The sequence below is a fragment of the Mirounga angustirostris genome, unplaced genomic scaffold (genome assembly GCF_029215605.1).
Source record: "Mirounga angustirostris isolate CCGP_5_RB_7025 unplaced genomic scaffold, mMirAng1.0.hap1 SCAF_6, whole genome shotgun sequence".
In the NCBI taxonomy this organism is placed as follows: Eukaryota; Metazoa; Chordata; class Mammalia; order Carnivora; family Phocidae; genus Mirounga; species Mirounga angustirostris.
The window spans coordinates 25,430,186-25,453,907 of NW_026991714.1; the positions used below are offsets into that span (position 1 = coordinate 25,430,186).

The 23,722-nt window shown below is 40.8% G+C and overlaps 1 protein-coding gene across 3 annotated transcripts in view; it reads left to right on the forward strand.

Annotated features, from left to right (window-relative positions):
- The first annotated feature begins 936 nt into the window (after window positions 1-936).
- RBBP5 (RB binding protein 5, histone lysine methyltransferase complex subunit) overlaps window positions 937-23,722 on the forward strand; it is a 35,033-nt gene continuing 12,247 nt past the window's right edge. For 2 of the 3 annotated variants that reach the window (XM_045876963.3, XM_045876964.3), the window contains exons 1-6: window positions 937-1,102; window positions 12,006-12,031; window positions 12,949-13,121; window positions 20,147-20,287; window positions 21,130-21,292; window positions 23,372-23,481. In XM_045876963.3, coding sequence (XP_045732919.1) covers window positions 1,084-1,102; window positions 12,006-12,031; window positions 12,949-13,121; window positions 20,147-20,287; window positions 21,130-21,292; window positions 23,372-23,481 — 632 coding nt within the window. In that variant the 5' untranslated portion in view covers window positions 937-1,083. The remainder of the gene's footprint in view (window positions 1,103-12,005; window positions 12,032-12,948; window positions 13,122-20,146; window positions 20,288-21,129; window positions 21,293-23,371; window positions 23,482-23,722) is intronic. The other variant, XM_064593934.1, reaches the window with a different exon arrangement.

Genomic DNA, 23,722 nt, shown 5'->3' on the forward strand with positions numbered 1-23,722 from the left:
TGCTGTTCTAAGGGCTTCGTATGCGTTAGCTCATCTAACCTTCACAATAATCCTGCCTGCGGGTCCTCTCAGTATCACCCACATTTTTCCATAAAATAAAACATTGCCCAAGGGGCGGGGTCACCAAGGAGTGGAGCTGGGATTACGGACATTAAATCTACACAGGGGCATGTAGCTCGAGTCCTGTTTTTCCAGAAAGCCTACGCCATTATTTTCCTTCTTAGGATAGCCCTCTGAACCCATAGTCGAAACTTGCTTATGTAGCTTTTGCTCTTCGTTAGAAGCCACCAACTGGCCTTCTCTGATTGCTTTGTGTATCTCATCACAGTCCCGTCTGATAGAGCTCCGGGACCTCAGCCCACCTCTCATTCCAGTTCGTTTTCGGCGTCCTGCTCAATGCTGGGTACACTGTAAACCCTTAGATAGAGGCCTAACAAATGCTATCGTACATTTCCGTGGGACCAAAGGCATAGCCTTACAAATATGAAGTAATTTTCACGAGACTGAAACATACACAGCAAGAAGCCTACACACTGATGAGTACGCGCCTTGAGGACTAATAGCTCCGCTCCACCCCGGAGCACTGCGGGCGGACCCTTCCCGCTTTGCTACATCCCTCGGACTTTGCCCGGAACCTTTCCTGCGGCATCGGAAGCAGCCTGCCCGGACATCGCCCCTGAACACACAACACCGCCAGGCCTAGTAGTCTAGCTATATGCCTGAAATTTCTAGCTCACTTAGATGACTCGGGAGAAAACGGCTTCAAATTCTTGCACTTTTTAAAGTACTAAGTGACGATAACATTTTTGTCCCTTAGTCAATAGCGTCCTGAAATGATTCCGAGGAGTTTGTTCTTTTTTTTTTTTTTTTTTTGATTAGGCATTTATATGGACAGCCCATTCGAAACGAACAAGGAAGGCGGGGGAAGAAAGCGGAAGCCGCGGGGTCTTCTAAACCAGAAAGTCTCCGGAGCTTGCGCTAAGCTATTTGCGGCGCCCCCCACTTACACGCAGGTCTCAGAAACAGGCGGGGGGAAAAGGCGTCGTACCTGGAGCTGAGACCAGGCGGCCGGAGTCCTCAGGGATGAACCTCGAGTTGCTGGGTGAGGAGGGCTATGGTTGCGTCTTAGAAAACCCTTTGGTCCTGGAAAGGAGGGAACCCGGGCGGGAGAGACTCAGGCTGCAACCTTAGGGACAGAGTTCTGCTGTGGATCATTGGGCGCTCCTGTTATGGAACAGCAACGGGAGGAGGAAGCCCACCTTCTGCCTAAGCAGAATGCATTGCCTTTCCCGAGGCTACTTTCATATCAGTGGTGGAGCGGCAAGCAGTTTGTGATTTCGGTTTGATTACAAGGATCGAAGGTGCTGAAGTAGCCCAGAGCAGGCAGGACCAGAGTTTTTGGAGAAGAAGGAATCTGAGGATGTGAGGCTTGAGGTGAAGCTTGGAAGACTTGTCAGGGGTTTGGGTGCCTGGAAAAGGTAGACTGTTTTGTAGAAATACAGGATGCCTAAGGAGGGGAACTTGGAGATCTTCTAGTTGAAGTCTCTCATTGGACAGATGAAAAAAGTCTTAGTGTGGGTAGTGAGGTAGTGACTGGAAGGCACTGAGTAAATGGCATAGTTGGCACTGGAATCCAGTTATCTTGACTTTCTGTTTAACCCCTCAGCTCCCGGGGACGGTGTGTAAAACACTGAGAACTACAGAAGCAGTTGCTTTTTGTCAACCTCTTTGTGAGTCATTTCCTCCCTATCCCTTATCCAAGTTGTTTAAAAACTTAGGCCCTTCTAGGTTTTCATTAGGTGTTTAGCGTGATAGCCTAGGGATGTCTGAGGTTTTCCAGATTTCCTAAATGACTTGCTGTAAAGTTAAAAGAAAAAACACAAACAAAACTCAGAAGTTCTACTGGATGTTAAAAGGGCTACAGAGATTTTAAAGAAATTGTCCTTACCTTTAAGGAGCTTTTTGTAAAGCAAGGAGATTGAGGTGATTATCTAAATAGCCATAATATATTGCAGAACATAGGCCTTTAAGGGTCATTACCAAGCGCTAAGAACATTTAGAAGAGGGAGTGAATGTCTTTGAGGCAGGGGAAGAAGGGTATCCAGGAACAAAAAATCTATGGAGGAGTTGGGAGTTTTGAGTGGACATTTAAGATTAGTAAAATAGTGAAAGACTGAAGCATGAAGATATAAGGAGAAGTGCGTGTTAGGAATGTTTGAGCTAAGACATCAGCGTGAAAACACCTAAAGAATGTTCCTGCTTGGCCAGGTTGTGGGTACTGTGAATAAAGGGAAGGCCAAGAGATGCTGTCTGTTCTGTGGAGGCTCTTGAATGCCCAGCTGAAAAGTTTGTGCTTTTTAAGGGAGGTAGGGCAGATCCATTGAAGGGTTTTGACCTGGTAAGTAACTTAATCAGAGCTATGATTTTTATTTTTTATTTATTTTTTTAAAGATTTATCTGACAGTGGAACGCCTGGGTGACTTGGTCGTTAAGCGTCTGCCGTCGGCTCAGGTCATGATCCCAGGGTCCTGGGATCGAGCCCCGCATCGGGCTCCCTGCTCAGCAGGAAGCCTGCTTCTCCCTCTCCCACTCCCCCTGCTTGTGTTCCCTCTCTCGCTGTCTCTGTCAAATAAATAAATAAAATCTTTAAAAAAAAAAAAGATTTATCTGACAGCAACATGTCGTTGAGTCTTGGTTGGTGTCAAACCAGTTTGGAGGTCTAGAGTAAATGAGTGATAAAGAAGGCCTGAGCTAGGAAATGGAACGAAGAGACACTGAGGAGGTAGAGTTCACAAAATTTGGGAATTGACTGCATTTGGTGGTAGTGCCGGTGGTGAGGAACTATGAAGTGAAAATCATGGGAGCCAATGGTGGTATTACTGATAAACTTTTAAGGAAATTGGGAAAAGAGAGCATTGGGCATGTTGAGTGTGGATCTGGGGTTCAGGAGGTAGGTTTAGATTTATGAGAGAGATGTGTACTTTTACTGCAGGTGGGCTTGTTGAAACCTTGTGAGTGGATGACAAGACCAGGGGAAAAGGTGGGAGGGGCAGAAAGAGAAAACTGCAGAGGGCAGAATCTTGGACAATTACCTATATTTTGGAGTTAGGAGGAGGAATAAATGACATTAAATTAAGAGCTATATAGTACTTATTATGAGCTAGGCAAATTTTTGCATGCTTCTATATATTTATCCATGTAGAGGTGGAAGAGGATACTCGTTGGTGTGCTCTCAGAAGCCAGGTGAAGAGCACTTGAGGCTGAGAGCTGAGAAAGGACTGCTTGGTATAGTCCTTAGGCACTTGACACCCCTCAGCAACTTGAGTGGAAGCCAGATTACAGTCATTTTAGGAAGGTGTGGGAGGCGGAGTGGAGACCAGAGGTTGACCCTTATTTTTAAAAACGTCAGGATGGAGGAAAGGTGATAGATAGGCTAGTACATTGAAAGAAATAGTCATGGGAGAGGTTTTTCTTGAATGATACAGAAGATTGGGGAGGGTGAAATTTAGGAATATTTAGCATTGGAAGTTTAGACAATTTATTTATTTTTAAAGATTTTATTTATTTGAGAAAGCGCATGTTGGGGGCCGGGCAGGAGCAGAGGGAGAGGGACAAGCAGACTGATTCCATGCTGACTGTGGGGCCTGATGTGGGGCTTGATCCCTTCACCCTGGGATCATGACCTGAACCGAAATCAAGATTCGACACTTAACTGACTGAGCCACCCAGGCACCCAAGGAAGGTTAGACAATTTAAAAGAAGGCTGGGCCCATAAATCTACATTTCTATGGAAATGACTGAGGTTTAAAGGAGAAAGTTAATGATTGCAGATAAAAAGCTCAAAGGAGCAGAAGTGAGTGATTGTGGGAGCATGCATATGAAAGAATATCTGGATAAAGGAAAGGAATGATAACGCTCCTAATGTGAACTCAAGATACTAATTTTATTTCTGCAATCACTTTTGAGCCCTTGCTATGTATCCGACAGTATGCACTGGAGATACAAAGTTAAATAAGAGTTTTTCAGAACTATTTTTACTACAACTCACAGTAAGAAATCTCTTTTTCTTTTTCTTGAGGGAGAGGGCAGGGAGGGGCAGAGGGAGAGAGAGATCTTAAGCAGGCTCCATGCCCAGTGCAGAGCCCGATGCCGGGGCTCAATCTCACAACCCTGAGATCGTGACCTGAGCCGAAATCAAGAGTCAGATACTCAACTGATTGAGCCACCCAAGATGCCCAAGAACTCTGTTTTCTATCACAACCCGTCATATATTCAAATATATATAACTGAGTTTCTCAAAATTATACTTAATCCCTGTTATGCCCAGTGTCCTCTGATGTCTTCTGTTCTAATCTATTAAAAACCTTGTTGGGGCTCACGAAATTGATTTATCCACTTATGGTGGGTTGGGTCCTACTGCTTGAAAACCACTGAAATAAATACAGCCTTGGCCCTGAATAAATATGTAGAACTAGGGGGAGTGAAACATAAATACTGTGTCTAATATGGAACCGTAATAAGTGAATGCATTATGGGAGTTCAGCTGAAAGCAATTAATTCTGCATTGTTGAGGTTGGCAGTAGAATTTGGGGATGATAAGCGTCATTTAACCCAGACAGTACAGATAGGGTAGGGTTTTTCCAGAGGAAGTAGTTAGAGAAGGTAATGAGCGCAGAGAAGAGTTGAGGCAAATGTTCTGAGGCATGACTGCATGTGGTATGTTCAAGAAATGGTCAGTAATCTACAGCTGGTGCTTAGGGTGGGTTATGCGAGGTTCTGTACTAGGTGCTGATGGGAAGTTAGCTAAACATGCAGTGGAAAATACTGGTTGGGGCCAGAATGAAATCACTTTTTAAAAATTGTACTTAAAAGTTTAGTATATTGTGGGGTGAGGAAGATTTTTAAGCAGCTAAGTGACAGGTGAGATTTGGGTCTTTGGAAGTTGGCTGTGGCAGCTCTGTGATGGAGGCGAGACTGGAGTCAAGGACATGTAGTAATTATGGTAGTGAGGGCATCGGATGAGGGCGGGGTGGGATCCGTTATCTAGACACCTGCAAGTTGCATTTCTCTAAAAGAAACGCCACCGACTGTGTCCTCACTTGTTAGATTGAGGAAACAATGGAGACTGCTACTCCGCACCTAACCGTTACAACAGGGAGGAATTGGCTGGAATCGAAAATAATAGGGCCATTGGGAGAAAAGGTCCGTGCAGTTTTAGAGCTCATGATAGGTCTTTAAGGAGGTGGATGTTCCGCAGTGTAGAGAATAGACCTTATTCCGTGTCAGGAGACCGGGGGGAAGAAGGCTGGAAAGGCCTGCAAGCTGAAGGGCAGTTGGAGGAGGGATGTTCACAGGACAGAAAGGAGGAGGCCCCTGGGGAAGCTGGTGTGGCTGTGCTGGAAGCAGTGTGAACTCAGGTTCCGCAAGGGCAGCTGCAAAGAAAGGGCGCATAGCTGAAGTGAAGGTCTGAGCACAGGTTTTGAAGAACAGTGTCAGGAAAATTAGTGTGGTCCAAGGCCAAGATTGTAAAAGTGATTGTAAAACTAGGAAGGGTTTGTAACATTCTGTGGAGAGTGAAGAGTAAAAAAAGTTTCCTGCTTGGTTGGGCTGGTTGGTGTAATACCAAAATTATTCATTCAGCGCTCAGCAAAGACCTTTCGTGTGCCGCCTGTGGGCTTTATTGGCAGAGGGGAAGTGGGAAGCTTCTAATTTTTCTTTTGTCTTTTCTGGGAAAAAACATGGTTTTTTGGAACAAATAAAGTGAACACTGGTTGTTGCCAAGAAAAACCCTCAATAGGTGGAGATTTTAGGTAGGTCACTTAGCTCACTTCTCTTGGTTGAATTACATTCCTTGGCCGTGACGGAGTAACTGGTGGTGATCTTTGAGATTTGTGGAGAGAAAGGGAGATGTACTGAAGGAAAGCATATGGACACATTTTGACTTTCAATAAAGGGTGGGTGTGTTGTGTTTTACAGATGATAGACTAATAACCTTGAGGTCAGATTCGGGCAAGATTCTAGAGGCTTTTTAGTGTAGATAAGAGTATGATTTCTGGGTCAGGTTCCAATTTTGCCGGTTTTTAACTGTGTGAACTTGGGAAGTGACTTAACCTTGAAGCCTAACTTTATCTGTGAAATGGAATGTAATAGTGTCACTGAACCAATGGGAGTTTGCTCCTTGGTGAGTTACAGATATAGCAGATGGAGTTGGTGCACAAAATAAACTTTATTTGAAGCAAGTAAGGAGATCATGGGGAATAACTTCCAAAACCATGACTCTGAGCAAGCGTGAATGGGTTCCTTCTATTTAGGGTTAGGATGAATATTTAGTTGGGAAGCCTCGTCCTTGCACGTAGAGGTGAACAGAAGGCCACATAAGCCCCTTAAGGAAACCTGCTATACATATATTGTTATGTAAATGAGGCTTGTGCTCCTCGTCTGGCGGAGATTTTAGTATTATAATGAGGTAAAGGTAGTTGGAGGTCACTCCGTGGTCCTGCACAGGCACCAGGCAAGGGTTATACTCAAACTGGTCTGGGTGGTCTGGTCCCTGCTGCTTGAGGGGTGGTTTCAGTTTCCATTTGCGTGAGTGAAGAGATCAGTGGGAAAGAAGAGCTTAAGGAAAAATGTGGGACAGAGGTTGGTGAGTACAAGCAGGTGGGCAGTAAAGGTCAGGTCTTGGGGTCTAGCTGGTGACAGCAGTAGTCACTTACTAGTGAATGGAGAGGACTGAATGGGAATATATGGAAGACCTTACTACAGAGTCGGACACATCAGCATTCAATAAGGGGTAGCTGCTAATGATAAATACAGGTTTTAGCACTTGAGAGAAATGATGAGCCACTGTGAGTTTAAGTCTGGAAATCTCATTGTGGTTCTTTAATTTCTTGCTTTTCAAATGAACAAATATAGCACATATTTATCACAACAGTGGAAACAGTTCAAACACGCATGCAGAAAAAACTCTTTCTCCCCTTCCCCAAATTGTAACTGTCTAGAGTTTATCCTTTTATAGCTTACTCCTTGCTCACACAAACATTTAAACAAATTTATTAGGGCTTTGTTTTTGCCTTTTTACAGAAATAGAACCTTTTTATACACATTATTTGAAACTTGCTTTATTCACTTAACACTGTAGGATGCTATTCCTACACATTAGGAGATAATAGATCTAAAAATAGATTTTAATGCATTCATGTAGGTACACACACAGGATACATAATTTTAACGGTAAAATTTCCATGCTTTTAAAAAAAAAGTGGTCTTTTTCTCCCTTGCTGCCTCCTTTTTGTTGGTAATCCCATGTATTTACTACCATATTTTTGTCTGTGCTTATATATACTTGTGTGTGTGTGTGCATGCGCACGTGCACATGATAATAAAAAATGAGATTATATAATATACACTTTGTGTTTTGCCTTTTTTTCTACTTAGTAACACCAATGCAAATTTCTCTAAGAATTAGCATAATTTATTAGTATTTTTATATTTGAATACAATGTAATTTATTCATCCATTCCACTATTAATGGACATTTACTTTGTTTCCAGTTTGGGTAGGTTTTCTTTGTTTTTTGGCCACCAAGAACAATACTTGAAATATTTGTACTTCTGTCCCACTGTTGTGTTTACATCTATGGAGATTAGATTTCCAACTGTAGGATGGCTGAAGTAAGGACTATATATGTTTTGCTTTTATTTTTTTATTTTTTAAAAAATATTTTTTTTATTTATTCATGAGAGTCAGAGAGAGAGAGAGAGGCAGAGGCAGAGGAAGAAGCAGGCTCCCCGCCTAGCAGGAAGCCCGATGCGGGACTCGATCCCAGGACCCTGGGATGACCTGAGCCGAAGGCAGATGCTTAACCGTCTGAGCCACCCAGGTGCCCCTATGTTTTGCTTTTAATAGATGCTGTCAGATCCATTTTCCAAAAGGCTATAACAATTCCCATTTTTACAGATAATGTGTAAAAATGTCCCTTTGCCCTCCCCTCCACCTCCAGGTGTTCTCTCCCTAAATTTTCCTGTTTTTTTTTTTTTTTTAAAGATCTTATTTATTTAAGAGAGAGCAGGAGCACAAGAAGGGGGAGAGGCAGAGGGAGAGAGAAAGGGAGAAGCAGACCCTCTGCTGAGCAGGGAGCCTAATGCGGGGCTCAAATCCCAGGCCCCTGGGATCATGACCTGAGCTGAAGGCAGATGCTTAACCGACTGAGCCACCAACGTGTCCCTAAATTTACCTGTTTGTTGGATGAAAGTGGCATCTCATTTTTATTTCTCCAACTACAACTGAGTTTGATTACATTTTCCTGTTTAGAGGCCATCTGATTTTGTTCTTCTGTGACTTGTTTATTCATGTTCTTTTTGTCTTTTGGGTTGTTTTTTCTTACTGATGTATAAACTTGCTTTGTAATACAGGTATCAACTCCTATCAGTCATCTGCCTTGAAAATTTGTTTCTAAATCTTGACTGTTTATGGGAGCTTTTTTTTTTTTAAAGATTTTATTTATTTATTTGACAGAGACAGAGATAGTGAGAGCAGGAACACAAGCAGCGGGAGTGGGAGAGGGAGAGCAGGCTTCCCGCCGAGGAGGGAGCCCGGTGTGGGACTCGATCCCAGGACCCTGGGATCATGACCTGAGCCGAAGGCAGACGCTTAACAACTGAACCACCCAGGCGCCCCTATGGGAGCTTTTGCCATGCAAAATGTTCAATTTTTATTTAATTAAACCTATTTCTCTTTTCTTTTGGTGTTCCTCACTTGGTTAAGGTCTTCCCTACCCTAGATTATACATGTATGTAGTCCCCTAGATTTTCTTCTAAGATTTTTGTTCTTTTAAACTTTAATTTACCAGGGCACCTGGGTGGCTCAGTCGTTAAGCGCCTGCCTTTCGGCTCGGGTCATGATCCGAGGGTCCTAGGATCGAGACCCTAATTGAGCTCTCTGCTCGGTGGGAAGCCTGTTTCTCCCTCTCCCATTCCCCCTGCTTGTGTTCCCTGTCTCGCTGTGTCTCTGTCAAATAAATAAAATCTTAAAAAATAAGAAAAATAAAAACATTAATTTACCTGAAATTTATATGTAATATGAGAGGAATTATAACTTTTTCCTCCTTCCAGATGGTCACTTGTCATTCCCTATATGTTAAATAAATCCTCCACTAAATTGAAATGCCACCTTTATTATATATCAGCAGCCTTACAGTACATTTAGAATTTTTTTCACATTTGTCTTTATTCCATCTGGAATTATGTAAAATTTATTAATTTTTAGGGAAAACCATTAAGTTTTCCCATCCCAGAATGTAGATTGTCTTTTCATTTATTTAGATTTTATGACCTTACCTAAGATTTTATAGTTTTCTTCATACATGTCTGTCTTCTTTATTACCTTATTACTATTCCTTAAATATTTTATATGTTTGTAGCCATTCTGAATGGAATTTTTCCTTGTATTTCCATTTTTGGATAGTAATTGCTAATGTAAAGAAAAGCTATTAATGTTTGAATATTTTTCTTGTAGTAAGCCACCTTACCCTATTTTCTTATTTTTTAAAAAAGTTTATTTTTAAGTAATCTCTGCACCCAACGTGGAGCTGGAACTCATGACCCTGAGATCAAGAGTTGCTCGCTCTTCTGACTCAGCTAGCCAGGAGCCCCTTCCCTATTTTATTATTAATTTAAATAGTTTTCTTATTAGAGTCTCTTGTGTTTTCTGGGTATTCAATGATGGCAAAAGAGAAATAGTTTTAGCTCCTTATATTCAGTGGTTAAGCCAGTTATTTCATTTTCTTATTCCATTGACTGGAACCATCAGGATGGTATTAACTAATGATATATCCCTTCCTAGTTGCTGATATTAATTGAAATGGTTTTAATATTTCACCTTTTGGAATGATAATTGTGTTTTTGATAGATTTTATCATTTATTGTAGTCCTCTCTTTCATTAGAAGTGATTATGGAGTTTTAGCAAATGTGTTTTCAGTATCTACTGATAGGGTCGTGTGGCCGTTACACAAACATTCTTGACTAAGGATGTACATTAGAATGCATTGTTCCGGGCGCCTGGGTGGCTCAGTTGGTTAAGCGACTGCCTTCAGCTCAGGTCTTGATCCTGGAGTCCCAGGATCGAGTCCCACATCAGGCTCCCTGCTCGGCGGGGAGTCTGCTTCTCCCTCTGACCCTCCTCCCTCTCCTGCTCTCTCTCTCATTCTCTCTCTCTCAAATAAATAAATAAAATCTTTAAAAAAAAAAAAAAAAAAGAAACATATGGAAGCTTTTTACCTTGGTGGTGGGTTGCAGGGAGGAAACGATCATTTGTTGATTACACATTTCTGTATTACATGTATTACTTCAGTAACTTGAGAATATTTCTTTCAAAAACCTCTCGATCTGGGGCACCTGGGTGGCTCAGTCAGTTGGGCTGGGCGTCTGCCTTCTGACCTGGTCGTGATCTCCCGGGCTCCCTGCTTGGTGGGGGGCCTGCTTCTCCCTCTGCCCCTCCCCCCCAAACTCACTCTCTTGCGCTCTGTCTGAAATGAATAAATAAAATCTTTAAAAATAAAAAAATAAAACCTCTCTATCTGGTTTCAGCATTTCAGTTCATTCTTTCATAATTGAATGCAGTCAGCCACTTAAATCTGGTTCACATTAGATACATCAGGATAATTTGGGGACATTTGCCTTTAGTTTCATCTTTCTTTTAGTGTTTTTTGTTGTAGGGCCGGTGTTTTTTTTTTGATTGGTTTTATTTTTATTTATTTATTTTTAAAGATCTTACTTGACAGAGAGAGAGCACAAGCAGGGGGAGTGGCAGGCAGAGGGAGAAGCAGGCTCCCTGCTGAGCAAAGGAGCCTGATGCAGAACTCTATTCCAGGACCCTGGGATCATGAACTGAGCCGAAGGCAGTTGCTTAACCAACTGAGCCACCAAGGCGCCCCTTGATTGGTTTTAATATTTTCACTCTAGTTTTTCTTTTCTTTCTTCTTCTTTTTTTTAGTAATCCCTACACCCAACATGGGGCTCAAACTCATGACCCCAAGATCAGGAGTCGCATGCTCTTCCAACTGAGCCAGCCAGATGCCCCCACTCTTTAGTTTTCAGTTAATTTTTATAAATTTTTTTTTTTTTTTTTAAGCAGTAGACTTCTTTTTTAAAATGAAATCTGATTTGGGTGCCTTATGTGTGAAACAACTTTCATGGATCTGTAGTTCTCAATATAGTTTAAAAACCACTGTAGTACAATACTTAGGTAATGTTGTAAGTACATCCTGACAAAGACAGTGTTACTGCTGACAGGACACTTCTGAGAAGCAGGGGGTAGCATCATGCCGTTATTTGCAGCTCGAGATGTTTGTGTCTCGTGTGAACACTGCATTTCATACAGGAAAAGCATTCAGGGGTGTTGGCCCCCAAATGTCATTTGCTTAAGAAATTAATATAGAGAATTGCATCTTTAATCAACTACCAGACTATGTGACAATATAATGTCATTATTAGGAAGGAAATGGCACTGCTGGTTGGCTGGTGTTCATGAAGGTTTTAGAGAGTTCATCCGACTTAAGATAGTTTGACAGATTGGATATTTAAAAGTTTGTAATTCAAAATAACCAGCATAACCCCATTACCTGTTTACATAAATAACATTTTTTTTTTGTGAAAAATAACTTTTCTAAAACAAAAATAGTGAGAAGAACATTGTTTCACGGTTTTACAAATTGTCCTTAATGCTTGCCTCAGTAGAAGTTGGCAGAATTCTTGCATCTACTTTTGCATGCACTCTGTTAAAATATCACTGGTGCTGTGGCCCCAGGAGAGCTCATCTGTAAACTTAGGAGACAGGAGAGTAAAGAGGCAGATGCCATCTTGGTATGATAATGAAAATAGGTGTGACCCCCTGGAGTCCCTGAGCCAGGCATCCACACTTTGCAAACCATTGCATCCACCATTCGAGAGCTGGAGGATTCCTGCTGTGTTGCAAATGCTCCATGAACTCTTTCTTTGCTTTGTTGCAGAGTCCTTTGGGCAGAATTATCCAGAGGTAAGAGTATAGTCTTTTTTTTTTTTTTTTTTTTAAGAGTATAGTCTTATTGTGAATTTAGGAGTATGGTAACTTGCTAGCTTTTGTGTTTGAGCGGAAAATGTTATTTGATTCCCCCGCCCTGCCCATTTTCTTTGACTACAGAAGCTTTAAGTGCTATAATAAAGAACTCAGTGTTTAATTTTGAGGAGAGAGGAAATAGATAGGCAGTACTGGTGGGAAATCTCACCATCACCTTTTAATCTTAAGCAATTCATTTCCCAGTAAATTAAAAAAAGAAGGATTTTTTTTCCTTCTTTTCCTTATCCTTCAATACTTTGAAGGATTTTTCACAAACAGTACCATCACCTATACGTAGATTTTTTTTTTCTGTGTGCTTTTCTAGTTTCAATCAGTGTTTTTGCATAGTAATAATATGTATGCTCTAAGTGTGCTTTACTTTTATAAATGCAAAAATATTTTGTAATATTTGAAATGTATTTCAAGTGTAGCCATTATGGTGATTTTAAATAGCTTGATACGAATATAAAATAATGTATTTGACTTCCCTAATGTTGCACATACAGGTTGTTCTAGGGGTTTTGTTTTAAATTATTTTTCTTGGAGTAAATCCCAAGAACTATGATTATTGGGTCAGTAGGATGACTCTTTTCAATGAATCTTGTTATATTTTGCCTAATTGCCGTGCACAGTGGGTACAAAGTCATACTGGTAATGTATGGGATGTATCACATCTGTTTACAAATATTTCCTTGTTTTGGCTAGTTTAATAGGTATAAGAACACACATAGAGTTTCTTTTGGTATACATCGTCATTTAAATTAAAAGAGAAGTGTCATAGGTGATAGAGAATCTTTAAGAAATAATTGGGTACCTGGTGGCATTGTCTATTTTCTTGTATTCATTTTAATTTTTAGGAAGCCGATGGAACTTTGGATTGTATCAGCATGGCCCTGACTTGCACCTTTAACAGGTGGGGCACACTGCTTGCAGTTGGCTGTAATGATGGCCGAATTGTCATCTGGGATTTCTTGACAAGAGGCATTGCTAAAATAATTAGTGCGCACATCCATCCAGTTTGTTCTTTATGGTAAGGAATTTTAATATTAATGTGTTGAATATGAGTTGAATTAGGGGGATGAATGGTGACTGTGAAATTGCCAGTCTCATTGAACTAGATATTTTAATACTTAGCATTTTAAATGTTCAGTCATTAGTAGTACAATTTCTCATAGCATCTGTAGACCTTGAAAAAAAATGCTGTCCTTGGAATACCTTTGTGGGGGAGAAATTGAGTGTACTTGTGGATCTGTATCAGGCTCTGTCTGAGAATATTTCAGTACTGAAATGAGATATTTACAAAAGTTTGCAGCTGTAGTAGTATTTGTGATATTGACCTTTCATTTAGAATGGAAAGTCTTGATGAGGAGGGAAACTTGGAAGTCCTCTACTTCAGCTTTGTCCAGGTTCTTGAATTCCATCAGTTTTAGTGATCGTAGGCATGTCTTTTCCTTCACTAAATTATAGTTAAGGCTTTCTGTCAAATAGATTGAGCTAAAATCTAGTGTAATATAAATTCCCATTGATTTCTTTCTTACTCTCTGGGACCTACTGTGTTTGCTTTGGAAAGTTTTATTTTAGGGCAGCTCTTCTAAATGAACTTGGGGCCAAAAAAAGCACCTAATCAGATCTAGATTTTTTTTTTTTAAGATTTTATTTTATTTTATTTTTTTAGAGAGAGAGCAAGCAAGTGCGCACAAGCGAGCTGGGGGAAGGAAGAACAGAGGGGGAGGGAGAGGAACAAGCAGACTCCACACTGAGCATGAGTCCCATGTGCGGCTCAATCTCACAACCCTGAGATCAGGACCTGAGCCAAAATCAAGAGTAAGACGTCCAACTGACTGAACCACCCAGGTGCCCCGTAATCAGATCTAGATTTATGAAGCTTATTTCCTTTTGTGTAAATGGAAATGGCAGCTATATTGTAAAGCACTGGATTGGAAGGAGGCCTGAATCCCAGTCTAGGTTTGGCTGCTAATGAACTAGCTTTGGCCAAAACTTGTCTGTAATATGCAAAATGAGAGTACCAGCCACTCCCACCTGTTAAAAATAATGCGTTTGTTTTTATTGTAAAATAATGCATAATCATTTAGAACCTTATGTAAAATATAGCAAAGCAAAAAGAAGTACTAGTATCTCCCATAGTCCCACCACCCAAGTATTCCTACTGTAAAGATTTTAGTATGTTTCTGTATATAGTTTTTAAAGAGCAGAATTTGGGGGTGCCTGGGTGGCTCAGTTGTTAAGCATCTGCCTTCAGCTCAGGTCATGATCCCGGGGTCTTGGGATTGAGCCCCTCATCGGGCTCTCTGCTCAGCGGGAAGCCTGCTTCTCCCTCTCCCACTCCCCCTGCTTGTGTTCCTTCTCTTGCTGTGTCTCTCTCTGTCAAATAAATAAATAAAATCTTTAAAAAAAAAAAAAAGGCAGAATTTGTAATCATGCTATGTTCTGTTTTATATTTTGCTTTTTTTCTCCCTAACACCGGACAGTTTCCTACTTGCATACCTCTAAAAACCTTTTTTATGGCTATATGTCTTCTCATGGATAAATTATAATTTATTTAACAGTTTTTTGCTAGTGTCTCTGCTACATGTTTAGTAAACGTCTTTGTGCATAAACCTGTTCACTTATACATTCATTCAGCAACGTTGAGCATGAATTGTGTAGCAGGTGCAGGTACTGAAGCTTTATGGTTCCTATACAAGAACTGTGTTTGAGATTTAGTGGAGGTGAAGGTGCAAAGGAAGAGATGATCCATGTACTGGAGGAGAACAGTGGTCAGGAAAGGCTTCCTAGGCAAGATAATTTCTAACCTCAAACTTGTGAGATATAGGTGTTTGCCAGTTGTATTTCAAGCAAAGGACGCTGCCCAGGCAAAGGTCCATCAGCTTCAAACAAGCACAATAAGATGGAGAACTGCAGGTAGTTCAAGATAGCTGGATTGTGGTGTGGGAGATGTGATAATGGCAAGAGCCAGTAAACTGAGATCCTTATGGAGGATGCTGTGTTACCATAGTATGAATTTGAACTTCATCTTGTAGGTAACTGAAGCCATTAAGACATTGTAGGAAAGAAAGTGATATGATGAGCTTTTTATTTTTTAAAAAATCTCTAGGACAGCATGTGTTAAAGAGATTGAAGAAGAGAGAATGAAGATAAGGGAAGTGCTGAGATCTTGGCTAGAGATGATGAGCACAGTGGCAGCAGGACTGGGGCTGAGCGGTGGGGAGAGGGGAGAGGGCAGAAGTAAGAGTCCTGGTCATTAGTCAGATGAGGAGTCTGAGTGAAGTGCAGAAGTTAGGATGGTCCTTAGACTTCTGGTTTGCATGAAGATACGAATGTAAAATTGAGGGGGGAAATGTAAGTTTGAGATCATGGCTGTGTGTCTCCTGTTATTTTATTGCAAATATTTGTCTTATGAGTATCTTCCCTGCGAGATGGTAAGTGCTGTGATTTATGAACCTTGTTTGCTGTTTTACTGCTATAATCCCAGTTTCTGGTTTTTGTGTTTGTTTTTTTCCCTGAGCTTCTAATTTTGTGCCTGCTTATGGAATTTGGAATTGTCAGATATATTAATATTATGTTTTTTAGTGGGAGAGCCCCTTTTACTTTTCACTTGTTAATAATTTCGTTTTCAAAATTAGAGTCCCTTCTATTTTAACAGAAATACAAGCTTATTGTGGGGAAAAGAGAAAGGATATTATAGTACAAGAGGGCTTAAAGAAAAAAATGGAATGATAGCTAACATTCTGTTCTGTATTCAGATTGCGCTGTAAGGCTTACAAGAACAGCAACGAAAGCTGTCCCTTGTTTCGCCCCACTCCATTATGGTCTGGTCCCCTGTCTGCTTTCATTTTTTTGTCTGTTTCTTCTGATATTTATCTCCATATTTCTAAATAACATGTGTATGTTACTTTTTCTTGGTTTGTTAATTTCAGAAATTATCCATGGACATACTGTTACACTGTATGCAAGTTTTAGCTCACCCTCTTACCCTCTATCATTCACTGAAATGGGGTGGGTCACTGGCTTTTTTTTGTGAATCCTAACAGAAGGGCATCTTCAGGCCTCTTTTTTTTTAGGTTCACATTCTCTAGAAGGATCTTCTACTTGCCTTTCTGAGGGGTAAGCATGACTGCAAGTGTTCTAGAGCTGGTGGGAGAGAGGCACAAGAGTCCTTTCGTATGCAGACTTGAACTTGATCCCTTTATATTCACTTCCTTATTTTACCCCTGCCTTCCTCTGCCCCTTGAGCCCCAAGTCTGGGAATACATTCATCTTGTCTCTGATACAAATAATTGTTAATGTTTTTTGAGCACTTGCTATGTGCCAGGCATTGGGATAGGAATTTTATATATACTGATCTTAATTCTGCCAACAGTCCTCTGCTGGTTAGGTAATATTATTGAGCCCATGTTATAGGGGAAGAAATTGAAGCTCAGAAGGATATATAACTTCCCAAGATCACACAGCTAAAAGGAGTAATGTCCAGGCTTCAGCATAAGTCTGACTCTTGAGCCTATGTTCTTAACCACGGAGGTATACAGCCAACCAAGTTCCTCAGTAGCAACTCCTCTTTATTGTAAAATTTGGGTAAATACTGGTTTTGGGTTTCTCTGTCCCTTCTGTTTCTTTTTTTTTATGTTTTAAATTTTATTTATTTTTGTCCCTTCTGTTTTTCATTTTTTCCCCTGCCTTCCTGTGGGTTTCTTGAACATTTTTTAGAATTCCACTTCATCTGCAGTAGTCCCCCATACCTGTGGTTTCCCTTTTTGTGGTTTCAGTTACCTGTGGTCAACCACAGTTAGGAGCAGATGATTCTGACATGTCAGAAGGGCGGTAGTGGCCTCAGGCTGCATCACGATGCCTGTGTCCCTCCCTCCCTGTGCTTCCCATCCTCACTTAGGCACTTGGTCATTTCACACCATCACAAGAGTGCGTATAGTAAGAGAATTTGAGAGAGACCTCATTCAGACAACTTTGATTACAGCATATTGTTAATTGTTCTGTTTTGTTATTGGTCGTTGTTAATCTTTTACTGTGCCTAACTTATAAATGAAACTTTCTCATAGGTATGTTATGTACGGGAAAACAGTCTACATGGCATTCGATACTATTGGTGGTTCCAGGCATCCACTGGGGGGGTCTTAGAATCCCCCATGGATAAGAGAGAACTGTATAGTGTTTTTGAGGGTATTTGTATAACTTTTTGGTGGTTACTAGGTATTACATTGTGTACACCTAACTTACTACAGTCCACTGGTGTTGACATTTTACCAGTTCAAGTGAAGTGTAGAAACCGTACTTCCATTTACCCTTCTTTGTATATAATTGTCTTAAATATTTCTTCTATATACATTGAGACCCACATAAGACAGTGTTACAATTTTTGGTTCAAATGTCAAAACTAGAGGGAAAAAAATTGATCTTATTTACCTATATTTTTATTCTTTTTTTTCATTGTTCTTTTTCCCTCATGTTCTAAGATTCCTTCTTTTATCATTTCCTTTCCATTTAGAGAACTTTTTTTTTTTTTTAAGATTTTATTTATTTATTTGAGAGAGAGAATGAGATAGAGCATGAGAGTGGGGAGGGTCAGGGGGAGAAGCAGACTCCCTGCTGAGCAGGGAGCCCGACATGGGACTCGATCCCAGGACTCCAGGATCATGACCTGAGCCGAAGGCAGTCGCTTAACCAACTGAGCCACCCAGGCGCCCTAGAGAACTTCTTTGAATCATCCTTTTAGGGTAGATCTTCTGGCCAAATAACTTGATTTACCTTTTTGTTCCCTGAAGGATATTTTTGCTGATAATAGAATTTGGGTTGGCAGCTCTTTTTCTCTCAGCACTTGAGTGTGCCACTTCCTTCCATGCTTTCTGGTGAGAAATCTGCTGTCACATGAATTTTTTGTGTGTTTGCCTGTTTGTATTGTTTGTTTCCATAGGTAAGATGTCTTTCCTCTCTTGCTGCTTTAAGGATTTTTTTTTTCTTTGTCTTTAGGTTTCAGAGGTTTGTCTCTGTATCTTGGAAGTGGATTTCTTTGAGCTCACCCTGTTTGACGTTTGCTCAGCTTCTTGAATCTGTAGGTTTCATATCTTTTGCCACGTTTGGGAAAATTTCAGCCATTATTCCTTCAATACTTTGAAGCCCCATTCTTTCTTCTCTTCTAGGACTCTGATGATGTGGATCTTAGATCTTTTATTATAGTCCCACAAGTCCCTGAGGTTCTGTTCATTTTTTTTAGTCTGTTTTTTCTCTTATTCCGATTGGATAACTATTATTCTGTTTTCCAGTTCACTGATTCTTTCCTCTTTTTTCTCCATTGGCTCCTGAACCCATCTGTTGGGTTTCTTATTTTAGTTGTGTGTTTCATTTCTAAAATTCAGGTCTTCTCTACATCTTTTATTTCTTTGCTGAGACTTTTTTTTTTTTCCTCATTTATTTCAAGCATGTTCATAATTGCTTATTGAAACATATTTATGATGACTGCATTAAAATCCTTGTCAGATAATTCTAACATCTATGTTATCTCACCGTTAGTATCTGTTGATTGTCTTTTCTCATTCGAGATTTTTGTGTCCTTGGATTGATAGTCATTTTCAGTTGAAACTTGGGCTTTTTGGGTATCCTAAGACTGTAGGGCTTATTTAAATCTTATGTTTTAACTGGCCTCCTTTGAGAGGAGAGAAGAGAGGGCAGTATCTTGTTAATTGCCAGATGGGTTAGAAGTCCAAGCTTCTTACTTGGCATCATTATGCTAGGTGCGGTGGGAAGTTCAGGCTCCCCACTGGCCTCCTGGTCTGATACCATGCTGGTGGGGAAGGATAGGAGTACCTTGTTCCTGTTCTCCATGTGGCCTCCACTAACACTCAGTGGGAGTCCTTATTACAGGCTGATGGCTATGGAAATCTGGCTGCCCCCTGAGCTTTCTCTGACACCAGTGCGGTGAGTGGAGAAGGGTACCTTGCTGTAACTAGGCAAGGGTGGAGGTCTAGATTCTATTTAGATTTTGTTGACTGGGATGGAGGTGGGGCTGCAGTTTTTTTCACGGTGGTTGCTGGAAGAGTCATTATTGCCTAAAAGTTTTCTGTCTCTCTGTGCTGTGCTGTCCAGTCCTGGTCCTTTGGCTAGTGAAAGCAGGCTCTTCTTGAGCTTTATTTGTGTGAGTGAGCCTGTTGGTGTTACTGGGCTGTTGGCTTCTCCATCACTCAGTCTGGGATATATAAGGCAAAAAAGAAAATCCAGGGAACTTTCTATTGTGTCATTCCTCATATCCTGTAGTCTCTAGCCAATCAGTCTTTGCTCTGCCCTTCAGAGTCTTTTTTTTTAAATAAAGATTTTATTTATTTATTTGAGAGAGGTTGAGAGAGCACAAGCAGGAACAGCAGCAGAGGCAGAGGGAGAGGGAGAAGCAGACTCCCCACTGAGCATGGAGCCCGACGCGGGTCTCAGTCCCAGGACCCCGGGATCGTGACCTGAGCCGAATGCAGACGCTTAACCAACTGAGCCACCCAGGCGCCCGCCGGTGTCTTTGTGTTTTATGTGTAATGTCCAGGGTGTTTAGCTATACTTAGCAGGAGGAATTAATTCCTTTCTTAGTTATTTTAAATAACAGATACTTATTTTTACTGTTTTGTTTACACTGTGATGGTGCTATTTCTGGGACAACCTCAGAAAGCTCAGATACTCCCTCACCTCCCACTCCCTAAATACTTGTTACATCAACATTTAAGGGCAAGCCGATGATAGACTCTTTTAAACGTTTGAGTCTTATTTCCTGGAGCCACTTGTTACTGTTATCTTGAACTACTACGAGCTTTTGTTACTACATACAAAAATGTCATGAAATATTCTTATTCATTGTTTAGTTGGGAAAGTTTGTGGATTTGAGTATATATATATATAAAAAAAGGAATACTGTTGACTCCTGCAGCTAGGGCAGATGTGTGACTCAGACATTTTTATCTTTAAGAGCGGTACAATGTACTTAGAATTTGTGCTAAATTACTTTAACTTAGAATATATGCTAAATTACCCACCTTTTTTTTTTTCCAGCTGGAGTCGAGATGGTCATAAGCTCGTGAGTGCTTCCACTGATAACATAGTGTCACAGTGGGATGTTCTTTCAGGCGACTGCGACCAGAGGTTTCGGTTCCCTTCACCCATCCTAAAAGTCCAGTACCATCCACGAGATCAGTATGTTTAATCTGTGCTGTTCTTTCCTGGGGCAGGGTCTCATTCTCTGTGGACTAGCTCCAGGCTCATGACAATTGCAGTTTAAGGTTGTGGGAGGCAAAAGCACACATCTCTTCAAATCTTCTACATAAAATAATGTTTCTGTCTAGGTTGTCTCTACTGAATAGATTTTAAGGAGAGTGTTATTGTATCATATAATTAAAAACTGGGCAGTATTCAGACTTTGGAAGTGGGCAGAGGTAGGAAGAAGAATAACAACTGGTCCTTGACCTGGAGCTTTCCACACCAACACCTCCCCACCCCGCCGGTTATTTGAATTTCTTTAGAGGGAAGTAGTTCGAATATTAAAACTACATTTAAAAAAAAATGAAACTACATTTAAGAAAAAGTTACCCACCATTCCATTACCCAGACATAACTGTCTTCATTTCTCTTGGTTCTTTATTAGTCAAGTTCTTTAAGTGTAATGCTTGTTATCTAGTGCTTTATAGCCCACAAAGCAAGTTATATGCATATGAGATGTGTATTAAATTCCATATTTTTACATAGTTTTAGTTAGCATTTTGCCTTTTTATTGCATACCTACTTCTTCTACTAGTTCGCTACTTCTTCGTATTTATTTTTAATGACTACATTTTATTTTGTCAAACTAGGATCCCATAGCTTATATTCAGTCGTTTCCCTATTGTTAGACATTTAGACTTCAAGCTTTTTCACTATTTTAAATTTGCTTGAGCTGGGAGAGTTGATGGAGGTAGTGACAGGAATCAGGGAAGAGGGCAGGAGAATCAGCCTTCTGATACCAAAGCAACAGCCAATGTACTGTTCATATTTTTAAACAGGAACAAGGTTCTCGTGTGTCCCATGAAATCTGCTCCTGTCATGTTGACCCTTTCAGATTCCAAGCATGTTGTTCTGCCGGTAGACGATGACTCCGATTTGAACGTGGTTGCATCTTTTGATAGGCGAGGGGAATATATCTATACAGGAAATGCAAAAGGCAAGGTAAGCCTGGAAGCTAGAGAAATAAGCATCAGTCATCCTGTGCATTGGCTTATTTCATGTTTACTTGTTCTGCTTCCTTTGAAATATCTTTTATCCCTGGACTAAGCATGTCTCGTGCCTGTGGCAAATGTGGCCTATTTTTGTCATGCCTTCATGATAATTCTTTTTTTTTTTAGAGATTTTATTTATTTATTTGACAGAGAGACACAGCGACAGAGGGAACACAAGCAGGGGGAGTGGGGGAGGGAGAAGCAGACTCCCCCATGGAGCAGGGAGCCCGATGTGGGGCTCGATCCCAGGACCCTGGGATCATGACCCAAGCCGACGGCAGATGCCTAACGACTGAGCCACCCAGGCGCCCTGCCTTCATGATAGTTTCTGTTCTTTTGATTTAGAGTGATCAGAGACTACTCAGCCTAGAAAGCGTAGAAGGGCCTTTTGCTAATAATGAAGGGCCGTTACTTATTTATAAAATTTATTTATTTATTTATTTAAAGATTTTATTTATTTATTTGACAGAGAGAGACACAGTGAGAGAGGGAACACAAGTAGGGGGAGTGGGAGAGGGAGAAGCAGGCTTCCCACGGAGCAGGGAGCCGGATGTGGGGCTTGATCCCAGGACCCCGGGATCATGACCTGAGCCTAAGGCAGATGCTTAACACCTGAGCCACCCAGGCGCCCCTCATTTATAAAATTTAAAAGTCATAGTATAAAATGGAATACATTTGATAAAAATGTCTTAATACCTAGTTCTGTAAATATTATATCATTTAAGCCCACTTAACCTGCAGTTTTGTGGAGTAAGAAGTTAGCTGGGCTTTTAAGGTCCTGTTTTACTTTGTTTTGTTTTGTTTTGTTTTTTAAGATTTATTTATTTTAGAGAGAGAGAGTGCGTGCATGCATGTGTGCGAGTGGAGGGGAGGAGCAGAGGGAGTTGGGGGGGAGAGAAGCAGATTCCCTGCCACTTGATCTCGTGACCCTGAGATCACAAACTGAGCCGAAACCAAGAGTCTGATGCTCAACTGACTGAGCCAGCGCCCCTTTAATAAAGGTTAGAGTTTGTAGTTCCATTAGGCAACTTGATTTTTTTTTTTTTTTTTGGTGATTGGGGTGTATAGGCTAGTATAATTTCATGGCTACCTTAGAAAGTGGCCATTTTTGGAAATGGTGGTAAAATACACGTAACATAAAATATAACATAACATTTACCATCTTAACCATTCTTAAGTGTACAGTTTTGTGCTATTAAGTACATTCACATTATTGTGTACCCATCACCACCATGTATCTCCAAAGCTTTTTTCGTCTTATAAAACTGAAACTCTGTACTTGTTAAGCAGGGACCTCCTAGTCCTTGTTCCCTCCCCGGCCCCTGGCAACCATCACTCTACTTTCTATATCTGTGAATTTGGCTACCCTAGGTACCTCATGTAAGTGGACTCATATGGCATTTGTCTTCTTGTGACTGGCTGATTTCACTCGGCCTGATGTCCTGAAGATTCCTTCATGCCCAGCATGCATGTGCCCGAATTTCCCTCCTTTTCCTGGCTGAGTACTGTCCCACTGGAGTACATTCCCCCTTGTGTTTATCCCTTCATCTGTTGACGTATCCTTGGGTTGCTTCCACCTTTTGACTATTGTGAATAACACTAAACATTGTATTTTGAGAATAGATTAAGACATGGTTCTTTATTTGAAGAATTAAAAGGCAGTATCAGTTAATCAGGTTGAATACATGAGACGTTATATATTTTTTAAAGATTTTTATCTATCTATCTATCTGAGAGAAAGAGAGCGAGCACAAGCGGGTGGAGGGGCAGAGGGAGAGGGAGAAGCGGGCTCCCCGTGGAGCAGGGAGCCGGCTCGGAGCAGGGAGCCCGATGCGGGACTCAATCCCGGAACTCTGGGATCATGACCTAAGCCGAAGGCAGGTACTCAACAGACTGAGCCACCCAGGCGCCCCGAGATGTTTATATTTTTACCCAGTCTTTGCCCAGTTTTAGAAATGGAAGCCAGTTCTAATTACTGTAAGTTATCAGAATACTTAATGGTTTTGTTTTTTTTTCCTTTGAACTTTAGATTTTGGTCCTAAAAACAGATTCTCAGGATCTTGTTGCTTCCTTCAGAGTAACAACTGGAACAAGCAATACCACAGCTATTAAGTCCATAGAGTTTGCCCGGAAGGGGAGGTGAGACCTTGTCTTTTTAGGGACAGTTTTAAAAGTGAGTAGAATGCAAAAATACATTGAGATTCACAGTTTTTGTGTATATTAAATCTTTAAGAAAATTTACTTAAAAAATAACTAGAAACTGTCAGTATCTGGTTCTTACGTTCATAAAATTTATTGCATTGAACCAGTAGTCACATCCTCTTTTTCTGGAGATGATAAGGCAGAAAAGATATCGGGGTGGTATATGCTTAGAACTAAA